A 15,854-nucleotide genomic window follows, 5' to 3' on the forward strand; every position below is an offset into this window, starting at 1 on the left:
ATACATTGCCGGAAAAACATGATGGTGTGTTGATGATCCATGGAAATTTGAGCAAGTGCATAGGGTTTTACATAGCATCTAAGCAAGTTTCTGCATGATCAACACAACATCAACAAATACAGAGAACTCATCTGAAGTTATGGAACACAATGGAATCTTTTCAGATCCACCTGAAGATGAGCAAATTATTGAGTTAGCAATTAAACTGAAATAAGTGAACTGGGCACCATGAGTATTTAAGTAAAGTTTATTCAATTTATGCAGAAGGCTGCAACTAGTAAATTACAACCACAAAAATGAGAGACATAAAGGAATAATAAAAAATACAAATAAAAAAAAAGTAAAAAAAAAAAAGAAGCCTTCTTATCAATGTTGCATCTCAACTTTAATCAATAATGCATTGAAGGAGAACCAAACCAGCCTCCCTGCAAGTTTTCTACCATTAACTCAAAAAACTTTCTACTTCCCTGAACTAGAGGACCAGCAAAGCAGATTACCCTCTTGAAACTTCTTTTTGCTCCAATTTTTTGCTTCAAATGAGACCTGTTCTACAGGAAGACAATTATTTTATACTAAGCGATTGGAAAAGAAACAGGGAAATCACAATTAGATTAAGGGTGAACCTTACAAAACATAAACAGGTGAGGCATGAGTACACATCAAACCTCAAACTTTTCATAAAATTGTGTTTACAAGGACAACATTTGTTTCATAAAATTAAGTTGAGTTAAGCCAGATTCTAAGATGGCAATTTAATATCTGTATCTTTGGAAATATTCAATAAAATTGAAACAAATATAGAGAAAAAGCTTGATCTGCCAATGTTTAACATGACCTTGATTTTTTTTATCATCTTTCAGTACTTATAATCACACGGTGGTCAGAAGACCAGGTTTAAATATACTGGTGTGGAGGTAGTGTAGACCTTGATAAGGCTTTTGACGAGGCCTTGGTTGCACTTCATGATTTGGCAAGGCAATGTTTTGAGTTCGTAGAGGAGTTCCATGCTTTTATGGGTCTTTCAAAAAAAAAAAAAAAAAGGTATTAAATAGTCTTAAATCTAGCATCTAAAATGTTGATTCCGTAAAAAAAGAAGGATCAAGATCAACTAAAAAACATTCAATCAGATCAAGCACATTGAAATGAATTAGAAACTAGCGTAAGAAGAGGGGAGGAGAGGCATGTAAAAACTGGAATAGTCTGAAAGAGGCCCCATGATAATGTCATTTGATGACAATGTAATCTTAGTTGATGGGACTAATGAGAAGAGAAAATTCTAAGGATAATGGTTATTAATATTCTATGGTAGACAGCAGAGGGTATAGAATATTTTATGTTTTACAAGAAAACAAAAATGGCCTGTGTGTTGCATTTTAATTGTAACCTACAATTCAGAGAGCACATAGAATCTCACAATTATCTAGAGCTTTTAAGAAAATTAACATAAACTTCTCTCAACAAATAATTAACCATGCCATTGTTTTAATGGTGTTGGAGGGTCCACAAGTTCGGAGAAGAAGATGGTGGTTGGTGTTCTAGTGAGAGGGAATGATACTGTGTGAGTTTGTATAAGGCAATAAAGAGAGGTTGGGTGGCATTTTGTGTGAGAACTAAATTAACAATGGGCAATGATTTTTTATATTGGACCATACTACGAGAAGAGCTGTGAATGTTGGCTACATGGTGTTGTCTGTGCAAGAGCAGTGAAGAATCCACCAACCATATCCTAATCCACAATGGTAAAGCTCATATGTCGTGGCATTTATTTTGGCCTCTTGTGGACACTTCCATGGTGGGTGAGAAGGGTTTTACTAAGAGTGGCATGAGACATTTGTATGGAAAAAGCAAAGGAGGATTTGGAGGTTAAGCCCATCAACATGCCATGTCCTAATCAACTGTGGTAAAACTTGGCTTTGTTGTATTTGATAATTTACTATTCTCAGCCTCTCATGGGTGCTTCTCCACTCTCAGTCAGAGGTGTTGTATTGGGGTGGTATGAGAGTTTTATGAAGATTTGGAAGTTAGTCCCAATTGGACCATTTGGCAGGAGCAAAGTCATAAAACATTAGAAGACTTGGAGAACTTTGATCAATCTCTAAAAGAGTATTTTCCTTATTCTCTTTTCATTAGGTTTAGAAAGTCTTCAGTAACAGTATTTTATCTTAGTTAATTTTTTTTGATTGTTTGGAATCTTGCTAGGATCGTCATTGTCATGGTCATTTAGTTTTCTCTTCACTTTGAGGAGTGCTCCACTCTTTTCATAGGTGTTTTTAATAAATTGTCATTTTCCAATAAAAAAAAAAATGTACTACAAAGATAAATGAAAGCATTTAGAGGACCTTCCTTGCTTTCTTCATCCTGCATAAAAGATTTCTTTACATCGAGCTCAAAATCCAATGCTCCCTATTTGTGTCTTATATGATACGAAAAGCCTATTCATCATACATTTTGCTAATATTAAACGGCAAATGAGTAAAGTGAAATCAAAGGCAAAATTTTACACAATAGTAAATTGCAAATTGGAACCTAATAGATGTATTGACATGTAAAATACTCTTAATTTATAGTCACAAAAATAGTATGCATTTTACCATTGTGAGCTGCATGTTTTTTTTTTTTTTTTCAACTGAAACATTGAAAATTTTTTATATGAAACTTGTCTATATGTTTTGAAAATATATCTTATCCGCATTTCTAGACAAAGACACAACCAGAAATTACCAAATTACAAACAGAGATCCATATGGATTCCCAGATAAAAAATAACTAGGACAAAGAGCTAACAGACCACACCTTGCAAGATTTACTCATTCTCGTGTCTTAACGATCCAAAACCTTGAGGTGGCCATATCTATAGACATAAAGGTCAAGTTCAAAAGAATTGTTAAAACTATAGACTTAAAGCAGGAATTTGAGATATTTCTGCAAAAGAGTAATCATTCAATATTCAACATTTATAGTTGAAAATGAGTCATGAATGTCTGAGCTTTAACATGCTTATTATTATTATTTTTTAAAATTATCTTTTTATTTTATAGGCAACATGCTTAAAATCATTTTAACAATGTAGAAGTGACATCCCAAGACCCAGAACATGGAACTGAACCCAATTTTCGTTTCAATCACTGTATCCAGCTCAAATGAATCCATGAAAAAGCATTGTTAAACTATTTGTTGTCAACATTGGCTACACAGATGAAGCCCTCAAGGATTTGACTAAATGAATTATCTTCAACCTGACACAACATTCCCCCTCCTTCAGCCTTAGGCTTGGAACTTGCTGAATAAAAGCATAAGGCTACAATGTATTCAGCGCTTCAGCAACCAGGTGTCAAGAACTTCTACAGTTCTCAATTCCATTAATAAAGCAAAACCGTGCATACATCCACAAAAATTGAATGGGGCAATTGAATGACAACCTCTCAAATGATGGTAAGAAATCCAAATTGTCATCAACCGATATTTGATCTGCACCATGGCAGGTGGTTATGGCTCCATTTTTACTCCATGGTCACATTCTAAACAATGAACTTTTACATGAAGGAGCCATCTCCATTCAAATGCTCTCTAATAATATAAGACTCTACTTTGTATTAGAAGTTCATTTCATCTTAACATATTATTAGACTTTTAAAGATGATCTGACCAAGGAATAAGTACGAACATGATCCACAGGAAGCTTAATCAATTGCTACAGACATTTTTGTTCTAAATAATCAACAATCAAATAAATCATTGCATTGAACTAAGCAACTACAATGAATACAAAGACGGATTATAGAACTTTCCATGATTTACCAAAAAATAAAAAATAAAAACTGATCAAAAAGGAAAACTATGTGTGTAGCTTTGAAAGAAAACAAAACAAACCACATATCTTATGAAGGAAACCAAAACAACGTATAACCCAAGCCCGCATATCTAAAGAGGATTAAAAGCCCTCAGATAAAGGACACCAAGTGCTTACCCCCTTGCTTGCCAAAATGATCCATTTCTTGGTTAGAAACAAGGAGCCTAGGGGAAAAATAACATTTCAAGTTGCTTGCAACATCAATAATTTAATGAATTAACCCACCATACTTCTATGGATCTCTTTCCCTCTTGGATATCCAATAAATGGCAATGTCAAAGTTAACTTCAACCCATAAGTCTGAAAACCTCAAAACTTTGGCCTGTAACATTACCTCTAAAATAACTTGAATCTTTACCTTAATAGATATACCTTCTCCCATCTATTTGGAAAATGATCCAGTATTATACCACAATATCCAAACCCAGTTTTGATGTGGTACTTGAGGAACATACATCAAAATTAAACTTTTTATAGAGCCCACACAAGTTCGAAACCACTTAGGTTAAGTCTTTCCGCCTAACTTCTTGGCTCTATAATGTGATTCTAATCTAGCACTCACAGGCTCAGGGGGGTACCAAAAAATACATTTTTGCCAGATTTCCATAAAAAATATAGAAATAAACCAAGTTCCAAAAGCCTCAACAAATCTCCTTCTATTCTGAAATATCCTGGCATTCCTTTCTCACCAAATAGTTCAAATCACAATGAGGCTAGCCTTATGCCAAAAAATCTAACCTCTCAGAAGACCACCAAAACCTCTTTAAGGAAATAACCATTATCTCCATCACACTTCTTGAGGGCACCTAATCAATCCCACCAAATGTGAACAACTCATGATAGATCTCCAAAAGCTAATGGAAAATGTACAAAAAAAAAAGGTGGTCAAATGTTTCTCTATTAGCTAAGCACATAACATGATCAGGAAAAAGGACTTTTTAAAAGGTCTCTTCTTCTCAAGCATGTTTTTTGCATGACTTTCTTATTGACCAAAGCTACATGAAGGGCATAACCTTAGGAGGGGTTTTAAATTCCAAATATAATTGGTTGGAGGAAAGAGATCAAATCAATGGAACCAGAAAAAGCTAATTGACTAAGAAAATGCATGAGGAGGTCAAACACCAAGCTCTTACATCATGGAAAGTAGGCAAGAGATACACATGGAGTAGTTAGGACATGAGACGTGCTCACTCCTCAAATTCTTGACCTGAAAGGTTTGGGTGGAAATCAAAATTCCATGGTGGTGAGGAAAAGGAAAATTTGATGATAGAAGAAGTAAAAGAATCACTACTTATTCTGATAAAATAAAAATGACTACTTATCCTCCATAATACCATTCATTATATTACTCTAATCAAAAGTAAGGAAACAGAGATTGCTTAACCCACCAAATATCTTCCCAAAAAAATAAAAATGAAATTGAGTCATCTCCTACAAAGAAACAAATGAGATGAGTAAGGCTCCAAAGCATCAACATAACCACTTGACCACCATGTTGGCATCCCATCCCTTAGGGTGTGACCCATATAAAATCAAAATAACCCTATACCATAAAGCATTCAATTCTCATGGAATTCCACAACTAGTTCCCTAATAGGGTACTATTCTGCCAGGAAATCCTTCCTAAACCAAAACCCTCTTCCCTAATAAGATACTACCTTTGGCCTCTCTTCCCTTCCCCAACTCTTGATCATAAAATAATCCTTTTGCAATCTTTCAATTCTAGAAGTCACTTTGACCAGAATGTGAGACAAAATAGATTGCAGAAGAGTAATCCTACCAACTAAAAATATGTAAGCTTTTTATCCACCTTGTAAGCATCAGGAAATCTTATTTAACACAAGGTCCCAAAAAGAGAGGGGTTTGGGTTTCTCCCTAGAGGGAGATCTAAGTACAAAATAAGACACTATTCTATGCACTCTAAGAAGGAGGCCAATGCAGTTAAGAGGTCCTGACTCACGACTAACATTGATGCCTAATAGAGTCCTCTTGTCAAGATTAATCTTGAGGCATAAGATATGTCCAAAAACCATGAGTATATGTTGGGGTTTTGCAAGTTTTCTACTTTGATGGTGTCATCAGTGAACTAAAAATGAATCACCTGTTTCCTGCCTGTCCTTACCATAAAGCTCTTTAAAACATCACATTCTTCTACTCTCTACTCAACAAATTAGCCACAATGGTAAAAAGTGAGATAGAATTGCCATGATGCCATTACCCAACCTTTGTTGTTGAAGACATTATATATCAAGCCCATATTAATTTGTGACGGATGTTTGCTAATGAAACAAAATGGCCATGGTAGCAGACTGAACAAGCATGCAAATTTATTTCACTAATACACTATTTGGTTGCTGAGACAAGGTTAAAATTAAAACTATTTTAAATTTTAAAATTTTCATTTTTTTGGGATTTGAGAAAACAAAAACCTGCAGCAAATTAAGCCTAATGTAATGGCTGGATTTACTCATAGCATGTTATTCAAACCAAAGTAACATAAAATATATGATTCAAAGTATCATTTTCTAGGCATATGATTCAAAATATTATCCTTTTCTATTCTGAAGTTTTCTAGGCAATCAAAAAATTATATTCCACTTAATATAACCCCAAAGTAATATGAAATGAAATGAAGTAGCCTATAAAAAAAGGTATTATGAAATGAAATCAATAGGTGAAAAAGACAAACCCTCCAGAACACTTTGCCTTGAAGCAGACCATAAGGAACAGCACCAAAATTCCTTGAATCAGTGGAAGCGTATATGTTATCTCCCGCAATCCAAACATGCCCCTCTGGAACCTATAGACAGAAACGAAATTAGCAAAACCAACAACACACCAACTCCAAAAACCCATCAACCCAAAACTCAAAAAAAAAAAAAAAAGGGAAGAAGAAAAAGGAAAACACTCAGATTGCGGTTCATACAACAACAGTCTCACATCTGCGACTGTCCTTGGGATCCACAGAGAAAGTAACGCGATCCCCTCCCATGCCCACCACACGCTTCGTGATAATCTTCCTAGGGTTCTGAGGAGATCGAACGAGGACGATATCGCCGGGACCCACTTTGCCGAAACGAACGGAGAGACGGTCGGCCAAGATGAGATCCCCAGAGAGATTCAGGGTGGGGAGCATGCTGGGGCCGTGGGCCTACAGACAGCGAATCATGCTCGATAAGAGGAATTGTAGAGAGGAAGAGTAGAAGTGAATAAGGGGGGTGGCTTTGCTTACAAGAGCCACAGTGCAGAGGTAGGTATTGGAGACGTGAAGGAGGCAGAGGAACTTGGCTGTGAAGAAGGCTCTGTCCAACGCTTCATTCACTATTCTGCTCCATTGCTTCACATTGCTGACACCCATCTCTCTCTCCCTCTCCCTCTCCCTCTATATCTTCTGCGGCTCTGCCTGCCTGCCGCCTTTCTTCATTTATACATCTCAAACCAAAACCTCCCACTAGATCCTATTCATTGATCTTTTGTGCTCCCAGATTTTCCGCTGCTGCAAATTGTCATGGCTTGGTACACAAAGTTTTAATTATTTTCAGTTGAAATTATTTAATTTGGGTTTTTATAAGTTTGATTTTCTTGTTATTTTATTTCAAAAGTGTGTAGCCAAACCGCTTTTCCTTTCATATATTCAACTTGGTGTTGTTATTGGAGGGAAAAATCTAATGCAAAATTATAGAAGTTTTAATCTAATTATTCAACATGTTTGGTGAAATCTAAATAATTGAATAAAAGTACATATATATATATATATATATATATATAGACCAGACTCGGGTATAAAGTAATGAGATTTAAGTATAAAGTAATAAGACCTAAATTATAAATATGATATAATTTGATCGAGACTTAGGTATTATGATGATTTCAATATTATTTAAACATTTGTTAGAAATATTGAATTTTATATTCAATTTTAACATTAGAAAATAAAATGAGAAAAGCGAATTTTAACTTATTAATATGAAATATGTCTTAATTTTTATAAATTAATATAATCTTTATCTATATAAAAATAATTTGAAATACTTAATAAATCATATAATTATTTCTTAAAATGTCTCTTTTACCTGTCGTGTCATGAACAACAATTGGAGTGTTCTACTTAAATATTTCCCTTCCTCTACCTTCGGAACCTTGGAGAATCGTTGTTTTTGGGGAGTACAATCCTGATAAGCGTAGTTCCATTACATAACTCTATTGATTCATCCTTTCATAGTCCATTTTCCTCTAATTTTTGTACCTATCAACTGTATCAAGATCAAGAGGAAGATTGCTTATTACATCAGGGTTTGAAGAAGATTATGTTAGTGTGCTGCCAATGACATTCATGCCATTGAGACCAATCAATGACTATCTTGGTCGAACTTACAAATTCCTCAATGGCTTGGTTGTTTATCCTTTTGGGCTATGGTCTCAGTTATTCCAGTTTCACTTAAAATACGTTTGAGAATGATTTTATAAAGCGTTTATAATATTTTTAACACTTGAATGATAAAAAATTTTATGTATTAGAAATATTAAAAACACTTCTTAGAATTACTGTTAAATAGACTCTTACACATTAGCTCCCTCATACATGTCACTCAACATGAGATTACAAATTAGTAGAGGCACACACTACCGTGACATGGAGTACATGATAGATACTCATAAGCCACCATGCACAACAATTCTAGTAGAAGACTTGAGCTGTGAGGATCAATTTCAGTTTAACCTTCAAGTCAAGAACGTCGGAGCCATGGATGGGTCGACCAAGGTCATCTTGGTTTACTCGAAGCCGTCGGTTGGAATTGTAGGGACTCATGCTAAGCAAGTGATTGGTTTCAAAAGGGTGTTTGTGCCAGCAGGAGGAACAAGGAATGTAGAGTTTGAATTCAACATTTGTAAGGGCTTGGGCATTGTTGATTACAATGCTTACACTCCTCTACCATCTGGTGAACACACGATTATGGTTGGAGATGGTGCAATTTCATTTCCCCTTTCTGTTGGATTTCAATATTAATTAGTATGTAGGGCAAATCTTGTAATGTTTGGAACAAAATTATCAATCTATACTAGAAAATCTAACTCATTAGCAATTTTCTTCCTTGGAAACTTTATGATAAAATGATAATTATATAAACCTTCTAATACTTTGAAATGGAGTTGACAAATCACAAGCTCTCTCAATATTAACTAAATATTTTTAATTAAATTAATAGTCTTGAATTGACATTGTAAATATCCTAGAATCTATGACTCGCATGTATTCAAATAACAATACCTCTTAAATGCAATGTATGCATATAAATATTCTCATTTGTTAAGGCATTGGGAGTAAGATCTACATTATTGTATTGCATTGTTGCTTTCTAGCAATGATATAAGAATGATTCATAAGATAAAACAATTCTTATCTAGGAAATTTAATATAAAACATCTTGGTGGAGTTTCATATATATATATATATATATATATATATATGATTTGCATTAAGATTGATTAATTGAGTTGGGCCCATGTGGATTAATATTATGATTATCCCAAAATGCCAATATTGGAAAGGTCCTAAAAAGATTCAACATGAAAAATTGTTAGTGCTGCTCTTGTTAACAAGGATGACATATTTTGAGACCTCCAATGCTCGGAAAATGAACTTGAAATTAAAGGAAACAAATGAAGAAAATTTCTTATGCTTTTGTAACGGGAGCATAATGTATACTCAAGTTTATAACTATTCAACATAGCTTATATAGTATTGGGTATGCTTGGTTGATAACAAAGTAATCCACATATTGATGATAGAAAGTAGCCAAAAAGGTGTTACATCACTTGCAAGACACTAAAGATTGCATGTTTATATACAAAAGAACAAACAATTTCAAAATTATTAGTTATTATAATTTAGATTATGTTACCTATAAATCAAGACACTGAACTTTTCGCTAACGGAAGGAACCATTCCATTGAAGAGTTATAATCAATCATTGACAATGTATTTTATTACGGATGCTAAATATGTAACATATTATAAAGCCACATCATACAATATGGTTAAAAAAAATTGTCTTGAGGTTACATATTCTTGATTTGATAATGCAATCATTGGGTATATCTAGTCTGAAAATAATAGTGCAATACGATCTCTAAGAATAATATAACTACAAGAGGATCAAAACATATGGATATTAATTAGTTGGTTGTAAGAGTGTTCAAAATAGAATTGTCTTTTTCGAACATATAATTAATACTACACTCATGTTTGTAGATCCACTTTTTAGCTTTTCAAAGATTATGTTATATGCATGGGCATAGTAGAAATTCTATTATATGTTGGGTTTCATTAAAAGTATGATGTCATGTGATCATGTTACAATGTTAATAAAGATGATAATATTTAGTGATAATGATTAAGCCTTAATATTGGATGTATAAGAGTTCATGAGACCATTATATAGATGAGTTAGTAGTATCAGTATTACTTTGTTAATGTCATCTCTAAAGCTCGTTGATTTAGGTCAATGGAAGCGTTGACGCTATAATCTTTAAGGAGTATTGCTTTTATCGTGTGATTCAATCATTTTAATGGTTTGGTATATTAGCGGTTTCATGGGATAGAATCTAATTGTAAGGGATACAACCTTTCCTTAGGAGTTTCTATATGACCATATTATTTTTTGATCTAGTGTACAAATACAATTATACATGCTAAGTGAAGATTGTTAGCCTTCTTCTATAACTGATTACCATAAATACATAGTTTTAACATGAAATAGTAACAATTAGGTCTTTACTGTACTATGCCCTTACATAGTTGTACACAAACTTGCACCGCTTAGTCATGACCATCAAAATCTAGAACCCTGGATTAACAGTTGAGTGGTTCTACTACTTTTGAAAGCTAATATCAATGGGTAATGAAGTTTCACTATCTCCAATTATAATATTGTGTTCACCTGATGGTAGAAGCTTGTAAGCATTGTAACCAACAATGCCCAAGCTCTTGCAGACATTGAATTCAAACTTCACATTTTGGCTCCCTCCAGCCGGCACAAAAACCCTCTTGAAACCAATCACCTGCTTAGCATGAGCCCCCACAATTCCGGTGGGTGGCTTCGAGTAAACCAGCACAACCTCATTTCCATGCTTGGCTCCAATGTTCTTCACTTCAATGTCCAACTCAAAGTGATCCTTACAGCTGAAGTCAGCAATCAGAATTGCAGGGCATGGAGGCTTCCCAGTGTTGTTTGCCATGTACTCGATGTCACGGCAAGGTATGTCCTCGCCTAATTTTATGTTGAACGACATGTTTGAGGAACGTAGTGTATAATTGAACTTGGTGTAACTGAGTACATGGCCAAATGGATAAACAACCGAGCCATTGAAGAATTTATAGGTTCGACCGGGATAGTTATTGACCGGCCTCAGAGACATGGACGTCATTGGCAGCATAGGAAGATAATCGTTTTGATACCATGTAATGGGCAATCTTCCTCCTGATCATGAAGTAAATCCACACAAAAATGAGTGGAAATGGATGGTCAAAGCATGAAACATCTGGATATAGTTCTACGTATAATGATAGAATAGCACTTACCAGGATTGTATTTCCCATAAACAACGTCTGCAATAGCTCGACCACCTTCTTCTCCAGGGTATCCAGCCCATAAGATTGCTTTAACTCTATCATCAGTCTTGGCAAAGGAGACATCAACTGCACTTCCTGACATGATTACAAGAATAATTGGACCTTTAGAGGCTACTATTACCTGGAGGATAAGCTCAGTTTGGAAGCCAGGAAGGAGAAGATCGTTTCTGTCCAAACCTTCCCCCTCAACTGTTTTATCCAACCCAACAAGAAGTATAGTAGCATCTGCATTCTTTGATGCTTCCACAGCCGGCATTATAAAGGTCTTGTTATCGCAGGTAACATTATTACATCCCATTTCGTATGTCACTTTTCCATATGCAGAGAATCCATCAAGAGGACTGGAGTATTGGCATGGTACACCTGTATATTTCATTGAAATCTATTGGGTCACAAGATTAAGTTTGGTTTATACATAGATAATTAACTCCTATATATATATACCTGCGTAATTTCCGAGCATTTCAATGGTAGCATTGGCGTGAGGTCCAATCAGTGCTAGGTTTTTTAACTGAGCAGGGTCCAATGGCAAAGTTTCATTGATATTCTTGAGAAGAACAATGCCTTGTCTTGCTGCATCCGCGGCTAACTCAATGTTTTCTTTGGTGCACAAATCTTTCTTATCGAGGGATTCATAAGAAGGGATGCCATCAAAGAAACCGACTCGCATAAGCACAATATAGAGATTCCTCAGTGATGTATCTACATCTTCCTCCCTAGCTTTCCCTTCCATTACTGCATTTTCAGCATAAGCCTCGTAGTAAAGTCCACAGTTCAAATCCATGCCTGAATTAACCAAAGAAGAAAAAAGGAAAAAGAAAAGGTCAGTTGAGGATTGAGGGGGAATACCCAGCTTTGAAAGTTCAGGTTCCAACAAAGGATCACTGGCCTGCTTTGAGAGATTGTCCAACAGCATCCTAAGGTGTGTCCTCCAGATATTTGTGGTAGTTCACCATTACTTGAATGGCATCATAGTCTGAAACTATGTATCTGGAGATGAATATAATATCCAAAACAAAAACAAGTAAATTGGGAGTTTGGAAATCAAAAGATCAGACTTGGGCTTGGTATTTTATTCCTACCCATGAAGACCCAACTCTCCTCTAATGGTGTCCCTCAAGAGCTTTGGATCAGCGCAAGCAGGAATGCCATTGACCCGATTGTAGGAGCACATAACACTGCTAACATCTCCATCTTTAATACACATCTCAAAGGGTGGGAGGAAGCTCTCCAACATGTCTTGCTCAGTCACCTTCAGATTAAAAAAAATAAACAAAGTTGAACCATTTTAAGGACAAAAAGAAAGTAATTTCTCTAGACAAGTTTGCATACCCTGGCATCAAAACTAAAACGATCAGTGCCACCCCAGTTTTCGATATCATAAGCGGCATAATGCTTGCAACATGCAGAAACCTTAAGAGGTCTAGAGTTCAAGTCCGCTTCCTCAGTTCCCTCAACATCTTGCAAGCCTCTAACGTAGTTAACGGCATACATGCTAGCTACATAAGGATCTTCGCCTGGTGTCTCTAAGCCTCTTCCCTGTCTGGGATCCCTTACTATATTAATATTTGGACTCCAGAACGTTAATCCTGCATGCCCTAGATTGTACATAGCTCGTGCTTCAGTTGAAACTGCCTGCAATTCAGTTCAACAAATACTCATTCAAAACTGAAGAAATTTTAAATAAATAAGATTGTCAAACTTGGGAATGGCAACAAGTCGAGTAGATTCGGTGCTCAGCCTAATGTGAACAGCTTTGATTCCAATTCATATAAAATTTAATTATTATTATTTTTTGAATAAATGAAAAATAAAAATATTATTAACTTTTTATAAAGAAAATAAAATAAAAACTTTATGATAAAACTTAGTATTTGTTTGGATACACTTTTAAAATATTTAATATTTTTTAACAACACAAGGTAAGTCTATTCATTTTCTACAAGAGTTTCTATTTTTAATATCAAATTTTTAATTTTTAAAAATAAAAAACAAAAAATTATCCCAATGAAACTTTTATTCGTTTATTTATAAATTATATTTATTATATAATTTAATATGATTGAATATTTTAAATAGAATGCGGTGGATATAAGAATCTAGCCACTCACATGGCCTCGCCTCATAGGATGGTAATAGATTAAGGGGTTTTTTAAACTTCCATAGCTAATTATCGAAAAATAAAAATAAAAATAAAAATTGTACTTGTGAATTATTGAGGATTCTACAATTGTTTTTATCACATCAGAAGGTATAAATATATTTCATAATTTTCATATCAATCACATATCGAAAAAATTGAATTTATGTGGAAGTTGTCAAATCCATAATTTCATAAAATTGAATTTATATTAAATGTGCATCTTTTACAATTTTGAAATTTCTCCGGATAACAAAATTCTAACATGGTCCAAACTATCGTAAAATTGGAATTGAAATTATTTTTCAATATATTATATTTTAAAATTTTATTTTTAAAAGTATTGTACGTACTTTTATAAAAAAAAAAAAAAAATCTATAGATTTTAATAGACAATAGGGATATGCCCAAATGGAAGTGACTCATCCAAAATCCCCTTACATCTTAGTGGTGCTTAGGAAAAAAGCACAAAAATAATACATCAAGGCTTTTCTCATTTCAGAATCCTCAATGCTTAAAGTTCAATTATATCTAGGGAAAAACCAAAAATAATCTTTAACCCATAAAGGTCCTGCCTAATAAGATAAAAGAAATAAGAAAAAGCTTCATATATTTTTCCAGAGTGACTCATTGAAAGTGGCCGCAGTAAGCATAACAATGGGGAAACTCGTTGCACCTGAGACTTCATCATCAAAGAAGGTGCCATGACCACCGTCGGCCACACCATGAAGCGCCTCCGACCACCACTTATACTGAGGCATAGCCCTATTCTAGCCACTCCGAAAGCTTGATCTCCCAACTGTGACACCTTCTCTGACAGCGTCATTTGATCCACCAAGTTCTTAGCCCTGACATGATATGGAAGTGATGAATTGCAGTACGGAAATTCCTTCATATTCAATCCAAATTTGGCAAATCGGGCCGGATCACATACACGGTTGAATCGACCACTCTCAGTCACATACACGGTTAAGTCTCAGTATTGTAGATTTTTCAAATCAAGGAAAAATAAAAAATCTATCGAAAAAAAAATCACAAAAATCTAAGATTAAAATTTTGTTCTAAAAATTGTATTGGAGATGGCTGGACACTGATATTCCAAGAATTTTTCATCCATGGATATCATTAGATGAAGAAGGATATTAAATTTTAAAAAAAAAAATGCAAAATAATTTGAATTTCATGAGAATATGATTTAACCCTGGGCTTTAATTTCGTGGTAGCTTGTTGGAAAAATGGAGTTGGGTCCGGTGAACTTTAGGCCCAGAGCCCAACTAGTCTACATGCATCCTACTTATGGTTTGAAAAGATGAAAATTTTCCAGATTTTGGTAACACGAGATACTAGACAGAGTATAATCAAGAAAAAAAGTTGAAAAAAGAAAAAAAAAAAAAAAAAAAACGTAGGGGAAAAGAGTAGAAAAGAAAAAAAATAAATTTAAAGTTAATAAATTATTTTTATATATTCTTTTAATTTCACTTTGTTTATTTATATTTTTTTATAAAAAATTAAATAAATTTAATTAAAATGTATAATTTTTTTATTAATTTTAATTATATTTTATATAATAAATCACAATAAATCAAATAGGAGAAAATTATTTTTTTAATATTATTTTTTTAACATTTTTTTTAAATCAAACATAGTATTAAGACTTTATGATAATTTTGTTGTAAATTCATTTCATTTATTTTTTCTCTTTTCAATAAAAAAATAAATAATTTTAAATACAAGTAGTTTTGTTAATTATTATTATATTTTATTTTTATTGTTTTTTTAATTAAATACAACTAAAGTAAGGATGGCAAGGGAAGGTCACCCATACCAATCCTGATTACATAAATAAATTATTTTCCTCCTTCCTCAAATAAAATTTTAATATATACTAGCCAGCCCTACCCTGTTCATTTTTAATTATTTATAATTTTTTATTTTAAAAAACTATATTAGAAATAAACTTATAAATAAAAACATATTATAAATTTTTGTAATTTTTTAGAAGTAAAAAATTAATTTTATATGTTAAGAGAAAAAAACAATTATTTAATCATTTAATTTTATATAAACATATACATTCAAGGCAAGACTTGGACCTCAGGCCAAAGGCACCACGATCATTTCACGTATAAAATTCTAGAATCTAACATATGAATGATCTTGACTAGCAAAACTAAAACTAATTAAAACATCTAAATATTAAATTTGATGATTTTCTCAAACACTTAATAATT

The 15,854-nt window shown here is 33.6% G+C and overlaps 1 protein-coding gene and 1 pseudogene across 4 annotated transcripts; both read right to left on the reverse strand.

Moving 5' to 3' along the window:
* Positions 1–211: 211 nt before the first annotated feature.
* LOC117924210 (mitochondrial inner membrane protease subunit 1-like) lies at positions 212–7,344 on the reverse strand. Of its 4 annotated transcripts, none has more exons than XM_034842796.1 (5): positions 7,083–7,343; positions 6,777–7,001; positions 6,540–6,650; positions 2,794–2,851; positions 463–548 (listed from the first exon to the last, which is right to left on the reverse strand). In XM_034842796.1, exons 1-4 carry the CDS (start codon positions 7,206–7,208, stop codon positions 2,804–2,806), a joined length of 510 nt encoding a protein of 169 aa, XP_034698687.1. In that variant the 5' UTR covers positions 7,209–7,343; the 3' UTR covers positions 463–548; positions 2,794–2,803. The 4 variants fall into 4 exon arrangements, with proteins under 4 accessions (XP_034698685.1, XP_034698684.1, XP_034698687.1 ...); XM_034842795.1 differs by having other exon boundaries at positions 524–543; positions 7,083–7,341; XM_034842794.1 differs by lacking the exon at positions 2,794–2,851 and having other exon boundaries at positions 212–543; positions 7,083–7,344.
* A 3,379-nt stretch (positions 7,345–10,723) lies between these two features.
* Positions 10,724–13,109, reverse strand: LOC117923120 (annotated as a pseudogene).
* Positions 13,110–15,854: the final 2,745 nt, after the last annotated feature.

The sequence above is a fragment of the Vitis riparia genome, chromosome 10 (assembly GCF_004353265.1).
Source record: "Vitis riparia cultivar Riparia Gloire de Montpellier isolate 1030 chromosome 10, EGFV_Vit.rip_1.0, whole genome shotgun sequence".
In the NCBI taxonomy this organism is placed as follows: domain Eukaryota; kingdom Viridiplantae; phylum Streptophyta; class Magnoliopsida; order Vitales; family Vitaceae; genus Vitis; species Vitis riparia.